Genomic DNA, 14,650 nt, shown 5'->3' on the forward strand with positions numbered 1-14,650 from the left:
AAAATCAAAACTGTCCCACAAAATCACAACCACATGGAAAAATCAATACTGCGTGGAAAAAATCACAACCACGTGGGAAAATCACAACCACAAAGCAAAATCACAATCACATGGAAAAATCACAACCACATGGCAAAATCAATACTGCATGGCAAAAAACACAACCACATGGCAAAATCAAAACCACGTAGCAAAATCAAAACCACGTGGCAAAATCACAACCACGTGGCAAAATCAAAACCACGTGGCTAAATCACAACCACGTGGCGAAATCACAACCACGTGGCGAAATCACAACCACGTGGCTAAATCACAACCACGTGGCTAAATCACAACCACGTGACAATCAAAACTGTCCGGTAACATCAAAACCATGCGGTAAAATAAACCACGTGGCAAAATCAAAACTGTCCCACAAAATCACAACCACATGGAAAAATCAATACTGCGTGGAAAAAATCACAACCACATGGCAAAATCAATACTGCATGGCTAAAATCACAACCACATGACAAAATCAAAACCACGTAGCAAAAATCACAACCACATGGCAAAATCACAACTCCGTAGCAAAATCACAACCACGTGGCAAAATCACAACCACGTGGCAAAATCACAACCACGTGGCAAAATCAAAACTACGTGGCTAAATCACAACCATGTGACAAAATCAAAACCACGTGGCTAAATCTAAATCACAACCATGTGGCTAAATCACAACCACGTGGCTAAATCACAACCACGTGGCTAAATCACAACCACGTGACAAAATCAAAACTGTCCGGTAACATCAAAACCATGCGGTAAAATAAACCACGTGGAAAAATCAAAACTGTCCCACAAAATCACAACCACATGGCAAAATAAAAACTGCGCAGCAAAATAAAAATTCTCCCACATCACAACCACGTGGCAAAATCACAACTACATGGCAAAATCAAAACCACGTGGCAAAAAAAAATCACAACCACGTGGAAAAATAAAAACCACGTAGCAAAATCACAACCACGTGGCAAAATCAATACTTCGTGGAAAAAATTACAACCACATGGCAAAATCAAAACCACAAAGCAAAATCACAACCACATGGCAAAATCAAAACCACGTGGCAAAATCAATACTGCGTGGAAAAAAATCACAACCACATGGCAAAATCAAAACCACAAAGCAAAATCACAACCACATGGCAAAATCAAAACCACGTGGCAAAATCAATACTGCGTGGAAAAAAATCACAACCACATGGCAAAATCAAAACCACGTGGAACAATCAAAACCACGTGGAAAAATCACAACCACATGGCAAAATCAAAACCACGTGGCAAAATCACAACCACATGGCAAAATCAAAACCACGTGGCAAAATCACAACCATGTGGCAAAAATCAATACCACAGGGTAAAATCAAAACCACATGGCAAAATCAAAACCATGTGGCAAAATCACAACCATGTGGCAAAAATCACAACCACATGGCAAAATCAAAACTGTCACACAAAATCAAAACCAAGTGGCAAAATCACAACCACGAAGCAAAATCACAACCATGTGGCAAAAATCACAACCGTCACACAAAATCAAAACCACATGGCAAAATCATAACCACGTGGCAAAATCAAAATCCTGTGGGAAAATCACAACCACATGGCAAAATCACAACCACGTGACAAAATCAAAACTGTCCCGTAACATCAAAACCACGCGGTAAAATTAACCATGTGGCAAAAATCACAACCGCATGGCAAAATCACAACAACAAGGCAAAATCAAAACCGCGTGGAAAAAAAATCACAACCACATAGCAAAATAAAAACTCTCCCACATCACAACCACGTGGAAATATCAAAACTGTCACACAAAATCAAAACCATGTGGCAAAATCAAGACTGTCCCACAAAATCACAACCACATGGCAAAATAAAAATTCTCCCACATCACAACCACGTGGAAAAATCAAAACTGTCACACAAAATCAAAACCACTTGGCAAAATAAATACTGCATGGAAAAAAAATCACAACCACATGGTAAAATCAAAACCACGTGGCAAAATCAATACTTCGTGGAAAAATTACAACCACATGGCAAAATCAAAACCACGTGGCAAAATCAATACTGCATGGAAAAAAAAAAATCACAACCACGTGGCAAAATCAATACTGCGTGGAAAAATTACAACCACATGGCAAAATCAAAACCACAAAGCAAAATCACAACCACATGGCAAAATCAAAACCACGTGGCAAAATCAATACTGCATGGAAAAAAAAAAAATCACAACCACGTGGCAAAATCAATACTGCGTGGAAAAAATCACAACCACATGGCAAAATCAAAACCACGTGGAAAAATCAAAACCACGTGGCAAAATCACAACCACATGGCAAAATCAAAACCACGTGGCAAAATTCAATACCACAGGGTAAAATCAAAACCACATGGCAAAATCAAAACCATGTGGCAAAATCACAACCATGTGGCAAAAATCACAACCACATGGCAAAATCAAAACTGTCACACAAAATCAAAACCAAGTGGCAAAATCACAACCATGAGGCAAAAATCACAACCGTCACACAAAATCAAAACCACATGGCAAAATCATAACCACGTGGCAAAATCAAAATCCTGTGGAAAAATCACAACCACATGGCAAAATCACAACCACGTGACAAAATCAAAACTGTCCCGTAACATCAAAACCACGCGGTAAAATTAACCATGTGGCAAAAATCACAACCGCATGGCAAAATCACAACAACTAGGCAAAATCAAAACCACGTGGAAAAAAAATCACAACCACGTAGCAAAATAAAAACTCTCCCACATCACAACCACGTGGAAATATCAAAACTGTCACACAAAATCAAAACCACTTGGCAAAATAAATACTGCATGGAAAAAAAATCACAACCACATGGTAAAATCAAAACCACGTGGCAAAATCAATACTGCGTGGAAAAAAAAAATCACAACCACATGGCAAAATCAAAACCACGTAGCAAAAATCACAACCACATGGAAAAATCAAAACCATGTGGCAAAATCACAACCACGTGGCAAAATCAAAACTCTCCCACATCACAACCATGTGGCAAAATCAAAACCGCATGGCTAAAATCACAACCGCATGGCAAAATCAAAACCAATGGCAAAATCACAACCACGAGGCAAAATCACAACCACGTGGCAAAATCACAACCACGTGGCAAAATCAAAACTGTCACACAAAATCAAAACCAAGTGGCAAAATCACAACCATGAGGCAAAATAAATACTGCGTGGAAAAAAAATCACAACCACATGGCAAAATCACAACCACATGGTAAAATCAAAACCACATGGCAAAATCAAAACTGCGTGGAAAAAAAAAATCACAACCACGTGGCAAAATCATGACTGCGTGGCAAAAATCATAACCACATGGAAAAATCAAAACCATGTGGCAAAATCACAACCGTCCCACAAAATCACAACCACGTGGCAAAATCAAAACTCTCCCACATCACAACCATGTGGCAAAATCAAAACCGCATGGCAAAAATCACAACGGCATGGCAAAAATCACAACGGCATGGCAAAAATCACAACCGCATGGCAAAAATCACAACCGCATGGCAAAATCAAAACCAATGGCAAAATCAAAACTAACACAAAATCAAAACCACGTGGAAAAATCAAAACAACATGGCAAAATCATAACCACGTGGAAAAATCAACCACATGGCAAAATCAAAACCACGTGGCAAAAATCACAACCACATGGCAAAATCACAACCACGTGACAAAATCAAAACTGTCCCGTAACATCAAAACCACGCTGTAAAATCAAGTGCGTGGCAAAATCAAAACTGTCCCATAAAATCACAACCACGTGGCAAAATCAAAACCACAAGGCAAAATCAACACCATATGGCAAAATCAAAACCATGTGGCAAAATCAAAACAACGTGACAAAATCAAAACCATATGGCAAAATCAAAACCACATGACAAAATCATAACCACATCGCAAAATCAAAATCACGTGACAAAATCAAAACCCTGTGGAAAAATCAAAACCACATGGTAAAATCGCAACCACGTGACAAAATCAAAACTCACAAAATCAAAACCACATGGCAAAATCATAACCACATGACAAAATCAAAACCCTGTGGAAAAATCAAAACTCACAAAATCAAAACCACATCGCAAAATCATAACCACATGACAAAATCAAAACCACATGACAAAATCAAAACCATGTGGAAAAATCAAAACCACATGGTAAAATCGCAACCACGTGACAAAATCAAAACTCACAAAATCAACACCATATGGCAAAATCAAAACTCACAAAATCAACACCATATGGCAAAATCACAACCACGTGACAAAATCAAAACCATGCGGAAAAATCAAAACTCACAAAATCAAAACCACATCGCAAAATCATAACCACATGGCAAAATCACAACCACGTGACAAAATCAAAACCATGTGGAAAAATCAAAACCACATGGTAAAATCGCAACCACGTGACAAAATCAAAACTCACAAAATCAACACCATATGGGAAAATCGCAACCACGTGACAAAATCAAAACCATGTGACAAAATCAACACCATATGGCAAAATCAAAACTCACAAAATCAACACCATATGGCAAAATCACAACCACGTGACAAAATCAAAACCATGCGGAAAAATCAAAACTCACAAAATCAACACCATATGGCAAAATCAAAACCACGTGGCAAAATCACAACCACGTGACAAAATCAAAACCATGTGGCAAAATCAATACCATATGGCAAAATCAACACCATATGGCAAAATCAAAACCACGTGGTAAAATCGCAACCACGTGACAAAATCAAAACCATGTGGAAAAATCAAAACTCACAAAATCAACACCATATGGCAAAATCAAAACCACGTGGCAAAATCACAACCACGTGACAAAATCAAAACCACAAGGCAAAATCAACACCATATGGCAAAATCAAAACCACGTGGTAAAATCGCAACCACGTGACAAAATCAAAACCATGTGGAAAAATCAAAACTCACAAAATCAACACCATATGGCAAAATCAATACCATATGGCAAAATCAACACCATATGGCAAAATCGCAACCACGTGACAAAATCAAAACCATGTGGAAAAATCAACACCATATGGCACAACCAAAACCACATGGCAAAATCGCAACCACGTGACAAAATCAAAACCACGTGGCAAAATCGCAACCACGTGACAAAATCAAAACCATGTGGAAAAATCAACACCATATGGCAAAACCAAAACCACATGGCAAAATCGCAACCACGTGACAAAATCAAAACCACGTGGCAAAATCGCAACCACGTGACAAAATCAAAACCATGTGGAAAAATCAACACCATATGGCAAAACCAAAACCACATGGCAAAATCAACACCATATGGCAAAATCAATACCATATGGCAAAATCAAAACCACGTGACAAAAACAAAACACACAAAATCAACACCATATGGCAAAACCAAAACCACGTGGTAAAATCGCAACCACGTGACAAAATCAAAACCATGTGGCAAAATCAATACCATATGGCAAAATCAACACCATATGGCAAAATCAAAACCACGTGGTAAAATCGCAACCACGTGACAAAATCAAAACCATGTGGAAAAATCAAAACTCACAAAATCAACACCATATGGCAAAATCAATACCATATGGCAAAATCAACACCATATGGCAAAATCGCAACCACGTGACAAAATCAAAACCACGTGACAAAATCAACACCATATGGCAAAACCAAAACCACATGGCAAAATCGCAACCACGTGACAAAATCAAAACCACGTGGCAAAATCGCAACCACGTGACAAAATCAAAACCATGTGGAAAAATCAAAACTCACAAAATCAACACCATATGGCAAAATCAACACCATATGGCAAAATCAACACCATATGGCAAAATCGCAACCACGTGACAAAATCAAAACCACGTGACAAAATCAACACCATATGGCAAAACCAAAACCACATGGCAAAATCGCAACCACGTGACAAAATCAAAACCACGTGGCAAAATCGCAACCACGTGACAAAATCAAAACCATGCGGAAAAATCAAAACTCACAAAATCAACACCATATGGCAAAATCAAAACCACGTGGCAAAATCACAACCACGTGACAAAATCAAAACCATGTGGCAAAATCAATACCATATGGCAAAATCAACACCATATGGCAAAATCAAAACCACGTGGTAAAATCGCAACCACGTGACAAAATCAAAACCATGTGGAAAAATCAAAACTCACAAAATCAACACCATATGGCAAAATCAATACCATATGGCAAAATCAACACCATATGGCAAAATCGCAACCACGTGACAAAATCAAAACCACGTGACAAAATCAACACCATATGGCAAAACCAAAACCACATGGCAAAATCGCAACCACGTGACAAAATCAAAACCACGTGGCAAAATCGCAACCACGTGACAAAATCAAAACCATGTGGAAAAATCAAAACTCACAAAATCAACACCATATGGCAAAATCAACACCATATGGCAAAATCAACACCATATGGCAAAATCGCAACCACGTGACAAAATCAAAACCACGTGACAAAATCAACACCATATGGCAAAACCAAAACCACATGGCAAAATCGCAACCACGTGACAAAATCAAAACCATGTGCAAAACTCACAAAATCAACACCATATGGCAAAATCAATACCATATGGCAAAATCAACACCATATGGCAAAATCGCAACCACGTGACAAAATCAAAACCACGTGGCAAAATCGCAACCACGTGACAAAATCAAAACCACGTGACAAAATCAAAACCACGTGACAAAATCAAAACCACGTGACAAAATCAAAACCACGTGACAAAATCAAAACCACGTGGTAAAATCGCAACCACGTGACAAAATCAAAACCACGTGGCAAAATCAACACCATATGGCAAAATCGCAACCACGTGACAAAATCAAAACCACGTGGCAAAATCGCAACCACGTGACAAAATCAAAACCACGTGACAAAATCAAAACCACGTGGCAAAATCGCAACCACGTGACAAAATCAAAACCACGTGGCAAAATCAACACCATATGACAAAATCAAAACACACACAAAATCAACACCATATGGCAAAATCAAAACCACGTGACAAAATCAAAACAACGTGACAAAATCAAAACCATATGGCAAAATCAAAACCACATGACAAAATCAAAACCATATGGAAAATCAAAATCACGTGACAAAATCAAAACCATATGGAAAATCAAAATCACGTGACAAAATCAAAAAACACACAAAATCAACACCATATGGCAAAATCAAAACCACGTGACAAAATCAAAACACACAAAATCAACACCATATGGCAAAATCAAAACCACGTGACAAAATCAAAACAACGTGACAAAATCAAAACCATATGGCAAAATCAAAACCACGTGACAAAATCAAAACACACAAAATCAACACCATATGGCAAAATCAAAACCACGTGACAAAATCAAAACAACGTGACAAAATCAAAACCATATGGCAAAATCAAAACCACATGACAAAATCAAAACACACAAAATCAACACCATATGGCAAAATCAAAACCACGTGACAAAATCAAAACAACGTGACAAAATCAAAACCATATGGCAAAATCAAAACCACATGACAAAATCAAAACACACAAAATCAAAACCATATGGCAAAATCAAAACCACATGACAAAATCAAAACACACAAAATCAACACCATATGGCAAAATCAAAACCACGTGACAAAATCAAAACCACGTGACAAAATCAAAACAACGTGACAAAATCAAAACCATATGGCAAAATCAAAACCACATGACAAAATCAAAACACACAAAATCAACACCATATGGCAAAATCAAAACCACGTGACAAAATCAAAACAACGTGACAAAATCAAAACCATATGGCAAAATCAAAACCACATGACAAAATCAAAACACACAAAATCAAAACCATATGGCAAAATCAAAACCACATGACAAAATCAAAACACACAAAATCAACACCATATGGCAAAATCAAAACCACGTGGCAAAATCAAAACCACGTGACAAAATCAAAACAACGTGACAAAATCAAAACCATATGGCAAAATCAAAACCACATGACAAAATCAAAACACACAAAATCAACACCATATGGCAAAATCAAAACCATATGGCAAAATCAAAACCACGTGACAAAAACAAAACACACAAAATCAACACCATATGGCAAAATCAAAACCACGTGACAAAATCAAAACACACAAAATCAAAACCATATGGCAAAATCAAAACCACGTGACAAAATCAAAACACACAAAATCAACACCATATGGCAAAATCAAAACCACGTGACAAAATCAAAACAACGTGACAAAATCAAAACCATATGGCAAAATCAAAACCACATGACAAAATCAAAACACACAAAATCAAAACCATATGGCAAAATCAAAACCACATGACAAAATCAAAACACACAAAATCAACACCATATGGCAAAATCAAAACCACGTGGCAAAATCAAAACCACGTGACAAAATCAAAACAACGTGACAAAATCAAAACCATATGGCAAAATCAAAACCACATGACAAAATCAAAACACACAAAATCAACACCATATGGCAAAATCAAAACCATATGGCAAAATCAAAACCACGTGACAAAAACAAAACACACAAAATCAACACCATATGGCAAAATCAAAACCACGTGACAAAATCAAAACAACGTGACAAAATCAAAACCATATGGCAAAATCAAAACCACGTGACAAAATCAAAACACACAAAATCAACACCATATGGCAAAATCAAAACCACGTGACAAAATCAAAACAACGTGACAAAATCAAAACCATATGGCAAAATCAAAACCACATGACAAAATCAAAACACACAAAATCAAAACCATATGGCAAAATCAAAACCACATGACAAAATCAAAACACACAAAATCAACACCATATGGCAAAATCAAAACCACGTGACAAAATCAAAACAACGTGACAAAATCAAAACCATATGGCAAAATCAAAACCACGTGACAAAATCAAAACCATATGGCAAAATCAAAACCATATGGCAAAATCAAAACCACGTGACAAAATCAAAACCATGTGGAAAAATCAAAACTCACAAAATCAACACCACGTGGCAAAATCAAAACTCACACAAAATCAACACCACGTGGCAAAATAGACGGTCTATTCATTCTCAGTCGACGGTTCATTCTCGGAAAACAGACTGTCTGTCTGTCTATTGCGGCCTGCTCTTTTTCTCTTTTCTTTTTTAGACACCATGTCACTGAACCCAAGTAATGTTAATGATACCACGTGATTCTGACACTAAGGCTAAATGAATCCATAGACCATTCCATGAAATGGCAAATGGCCTGTAATACGTTGTGTGCAGCGGAAAAGGGACACGGTTCTGGACGATTTTTTTTTATTCCACATGTACCTTAAGTAGCCACATAACTGGTCCAGGTAGAAATTATTAACCGTCCCCTCTGCCTCACCACAGAACCAAACGAAGGGTTCTCGGTCGTGATATGGAACCCTCGAGCAGTCGCGCTCGCCATCGTTCAGCTTCGCCTCCAACTTCCAGACAGCTTCCAGGCCCGATGGCACGTCGGCGTCAGAATCCTGGCAATGAGGAGTTCAAAGCTTTGTTATTACGCAAAGGATCACGAATGGACACCACACAACGAATGTCAGCCGTCGATATGCTGCGAATAGGTCAAGGGGACACGTCACCATCGTCGAGTCCACTCGCATCCCCCGAACGCAGTTTGAGCAAGCGCTATGTTAGCGAGGGCATTGCTCCGAGATCAGAAGGTGCCCTTACACCGGGTGGTGTACGTCTCGGCCGTTCGAAGACACCGCCCTCTGCTGGTAGTAGCCGCTTCAACTCGCGCAGCCGGCTACACAGCTTGCCCATGCAAGCAATTTCGGAAGGCGAGGGTGAGCATTGTGAGGGTACATTGTGATGCCAGCATTTGGGTTCGCAAAACGCAATTCGCAGCATCCTGTGTATCACTTCCACCGTATAATGTGGGATTCACACCTTGCCTGATAAGGCCTCATTTGCCTGGACAGGCTGATTAGACAAAGTACAGTTTATTATTCTGAGCAAATAAAGTTCATTTTTTATTCAACTCCTGCCAATGACCAAGTCCAAAGGTAATTTGTTCTCAGGGACAAGAGTTTAATTGTGGCATAAAAACCAACTTGTGAGAGAAGTTCACTCATCTTCCACTCCACCTTCTTGTTTCGTCTCAGACTCTTCCTCCCACCCAACCCCACCCCTCTTCCATCTTAATTTTGCCATCTGACAACCATTTTCCCTCAATTTATTTTTTTATTTAGCAGCCTTAAAAAAAATGTCTTCAGATGTATGCCCTTATTATGATAGTTGCACAATACTGTTATTGCACTTCCTACAATTGCCGTTTGCCTAAATAGACGTAGCTTTTTATGAAGTTTCAGTCATGGTGTGAAGCCATAAAGCAGCAAAGCACCAACACGGTCTATTCCGAGATGCGATGTCCTGGTGAACCAACACGGTCTATTCCGAGATGCGATGTCCTGGTGAACCAACACGGTCTATTCCGAGATGCGATGTCCTGGTGAACCAACACGGTCTATTCCGAGATGCGATGTCCTGGTGAACCAACACGGTCTATTCCGAGATGCGATGTCCTGGTGAACCAACACGGTCTATTCCGAGATGCGATGTCCTGGTGAACCAACACGGTCTATTCCGAGATGCGATGTGCACAAGAACTATCCCAGACCTGTGTAAACAAGGGAGCTGAATGTTTTTGCAGATTCCTTTTTACAAAATACACCAGGAGCAGTTAGTAAGATGAGCAATATGAAGTGGAACAGGAGTACATGTAGGCTGTTCATTTTAACCCCTTTTGTACCAGTTAAAGTGCCTGTGGTCAACTTTGCAACTGTTTTCGTTATTTAGTCTTGAAAGCTTCTGAAAGCATAATGTGGATGAGAAATGCAGACTGGAAAGCCTGAATCCGCTTCCATGAATCGTTCATTCCTTCTTTTCAAGAAAATGGTGCTGTGGAATATGTCACCAGGTAAAACAGCAGGTTCCGATGGACAACTAAATTCGACAAATTTTCTCTTTTTCTTGGTCTATATTCATATTCTAGTTGAGAAAAGCATTCCAGTCATTGCTGCTCGTCTCGACTGGATCAAATGGAGGGTTTTTAGACTTATCAAATTTATAGAATCACACTGAGTATGTTTGGATTACCAGCATCTTGTTATTAAAGCGGTTATTTATTTGGATGAGATTGTCATTTTTCTCTTTAATTCAGGTTTTCTACTGTTGGGCCTTAACGTAAACAATTTTATAAAGGTCTCCAAGCAAAAAAGTCATTTATTTGTATGGACCAGGTGGGACATGTCAAGGTGTGCGCATGAGTCAAGCAGCACCCATTGGGTAAGCTTCTTCTTTCGTGTATCATCAGATGGCCAGCTCAGTGTCGTGCAGCCATGCCCTCATCTCTGGTCCTACGTCGAAGAGGCCGGCTTCTGAAGGTGGTCTGTATAGGGGGCAGGTGGTAATTCTGTGTTCGGCAGTCTGCTCAGGCTCGCCGCACTCGCACACGGCGCTATCTGCCAGTCCCCACATCTTCAGCGATGATTTGAAGCGGCCGACCCCCGTACGTAGACGGTTCAGCAAGGTCCATTGCAGGCGTGGTAGGTCTTCTCCTACGACGCCACCTCCTGGGTCCCAGATGTAGCGGTGGATGCGGGTGGGCCCGGCCGTTTCCCACACCTGCTTCCAAGATGCCGCCAGCCATGCGCTTCTAGACAGGTCCTCAGGGATAGAACTGAGCATCTCTTGTGCCGCCTTGTTCTAAGGATGGCGGGACTTGAGTCTGCTTGGAGGCGCCACTATCGTTGTGGTGTTGTTCAGGATGTGCCAGTCATGTTTCTGGGCATTCCTTGCCAGGGCGAGGGTAGCAGCCTCCCGTCGGAGGCCGGCCAGGGCGATTCCCACTAGGACTGGCAGGTGGAATGCCGGGGTGGGCTTCAAGCAACCAGCTACAATGCGGAGGGCGTTGTTAATGGCAACATCAACCTTTCTCACGTGTGGGTTTCTGCTCCAGGCTGGGGTGCAGTATTCGGCTGCATAGAAGACCAGGGCTTGCGTGGATATTCGTAGGGTCTTGGCGGAGGCTTCCCAGGTCGTACCAGCGAGACGTCGGATAAGCGAGACCCTTGATGTCACCTTGGCCTTAACTTCTTCTAGGTGTTGCTTGAAGGACAGTATCCGATCTAGGCGTACACCGAGGTACTTTGGGGCTTGCTGGAACTCCAGGCGTTTGTTGTCAACGAACACGTCCATTTCCCTTTTTGCTTCTCTGTTGTTAAGATGGTATGCCGCTGACACTGTCTTACCAATGCTGAGCTGCAATTGGGTAAGCTGTTGTAGTACGAGTTTCTAAAGTGGGATTCCAAAAGATTATCGACATCTCTCAACTGTCCCTGATCAATCGATGTTGTATATTCCAGTCTTGATTGAAACCTACATGTCCCAGTTCGTTTGTTGGGCCACAGATGTAAGTCACCCCTCATCCTACAATCAAAATCCAACTGAGATAAAGTGAAACCAAAATTGCTGGGTTACCACAAACCTTTAGCTCATTTAGCAATTAAACATGCACACAGGTTCCCAAGACAAAGCAAATATATGGAGAACACTTGCAAACAATGTTGTAAAACAGCTGTTTTATTACAATCAACATCAGTCGGTGGGAATGGCGTTAGAGGAAACAGTTCACACGAGGGTTCAGTTTCATGAACATTTGATTTAAACTAATCGACTTAAAAACTTTACTCACACAGAGGGGGCAGTCAGGAGAATTTCCAAAGCATTTGCTTCCATCGTTTCTCCCTTTGGAAACGCTGTATTTCTCCACGATTCAACCAAATGCATTCAGGGGTCATTATGAAGGTTGGAGATTGAAAGCGATGTGAAACAGGATGACATTTTCAAAATTTCTCCAATGCATTTACTTGTAGCATCATCGAGATGCTGAGCAGGAAAGATGAAGTAAAGCAGTGAGGTGGACACCTCTTCATCTTTCCTCAAACATGGCATCACCACCTGTCGGTCGAAATCTCTTTGCTAAGGAACAGAGGAAATGAAATCAGAACGCAGCCAATAACATGTATAAACACACGTGCGCCTTGTTTAATACCCTTTTTTAATGGAAAGGATACAACAAATCACTAGTCATGAGGTTACTGTGAAAGTAAATAGAGTTGAATGTCGGTCCTGCTTGACCATATGACGAAAGTTTAATGTCAGTCTAACTTCAACAAGAGGACAAATATAGTTTAATGCCGGTCCTAAATGTGTAAATGCTTATTTTATGCTTTAATATCAGCCCTAATATATCAAGAATATAAATCAAGTTTAATATCAGCCCGGATATACCAAGAATATAAATAAAGTTAAATATCAGCCCTAATATACCAAGAATATAAATAAAGTTCAATATCAGCCCGGATATACCAAGAATATAAATAAAGTTTAATATCAGCCCGAATATACCAAGAATATAAATAAAGTTTAATATCAGCCCGGATATACCAAGAATATAAATAAAGTTTAATATCAGCCCGGATATACCAAGAATATAAATAAAGTTTAATATCAGCCTGAATATACCAAGAATATAAATAAAGTTTAATATCAGCCCGGATATACCAAGAATATAAATAAAGTTTAATATCAGCCCGAATATACCAAGATTATAAATCGAATTTAATATCAGCCCAAATATACCAAGATTATAAATCAAGTTTAATATCAGCCCTAATATACCAAGAATATAAATCAAGTTTAATATCAGCCCGAATACACCAAGAATATAAATCGAATTTAATATCAGCCCAAATATACCAAGATTATAAATCAAGTTTAATATCAGCCCCGGATATACCAAGAATATAAATAAAGTTTAATATCAGCCCTGATTTACCAAGAATATAAATAAAGTTTAATATCAGCCCTAATATACCAAGATTATAAATAAAGTTTAATATCAGCCCAAATATACCAAGAATATAAATAAAGTTTAATATCAGCCCAAATATACCAAGATTATAAATAAAGTTTAATATCAGCCTGAATATACTAAGAATATAAATAAAGTTTAATATCAGCCCGAATATACCAAGAATAGAAATCAAGTTTAATATCAGCCCAAATATACCAAGAATATAAATAAAGTTTAATATCAGCCCAAATATACCAAGAATATAAATAAAGTTTAATATCAGCCCAAATATACCAAGAATATAAATAAAGTTTAATATCAGCCCGAATATCCCAAGAATATAAATCGAATTTAATATCAGCCCGGATATACCAAGAATATAAATCTAGTTTAATATCAGCCCAAATATACCAAGAATATAAATAAAGTTTAATATCAGCCCAAATATACCAAGAATATAAATCAAGTTTAATATCAGCCCAAATATACCAAGAATATAAATAAAGTTTAATATCAGCCCGAATATCCCAAGAATATAAATCGAATTTAATATCAGCCCGGA

General features: G+C 39.0%; 2 protein-coding genes across 2 annotated transcripts in view; one reads left to right on the forward strand and one right to left on the reverse strand.

Annotated features, from left to right (window-relative positions):
• LOC137427249 (uncharacterized) overlaps positions 1-11,362 on the forward strand; it is a 146,385-nt gene extending 135,023 nt beyond the window's left edge. Inside the window, exon 8 of the mRNA XM_078778534.1 lies at positions 9,576-11,362. Within this exon, the coding sequence (XP_078634660.1) occupies positions 9,576-10,041 (466 nt within the window). The 3' untranslated portion in view covers positions 10,042-11,362. The remainder of the gene's footprint in view (positions 1-9,575) is intronic.
• Positions 11,363-12,789: 1,427 nt separating this feature from the next.
• The window catches only part of OSTM1 (osteoclastogenesis associated transmembrane protein 1), a 36,148-nt gene continuing 34,287 nt past the window's right edge, over positions 12,790-14,650 (reverse strand). The window contains exon 7 of the mRNA XM_068116596.2: positions 12,790-13,211. Within this exon, the coding sequence (XP_067972697.1) occupies positions 13,162-13,211 (50 nt within the window). The 3' untranslated portion in view covers positions 12,790-13,161. The remainder of the gene's footprint in view (positions 13,212-14,650) is intronic.

Source organism: Myxine glutinosa, chromosome 5, assembly GCF_964187855.1.
Source record: "Myxine glutinosa chromosome 5, kmMyxGlut1.1, whole genome shotgun sequence".
Taxonomy (NCBI): domain Eukaryota; kingdom Metazoa; phylum Chordata; class Myxini; order Myxiniformes; family Myxinidae; genus Myxine; species Myxine glutinosa.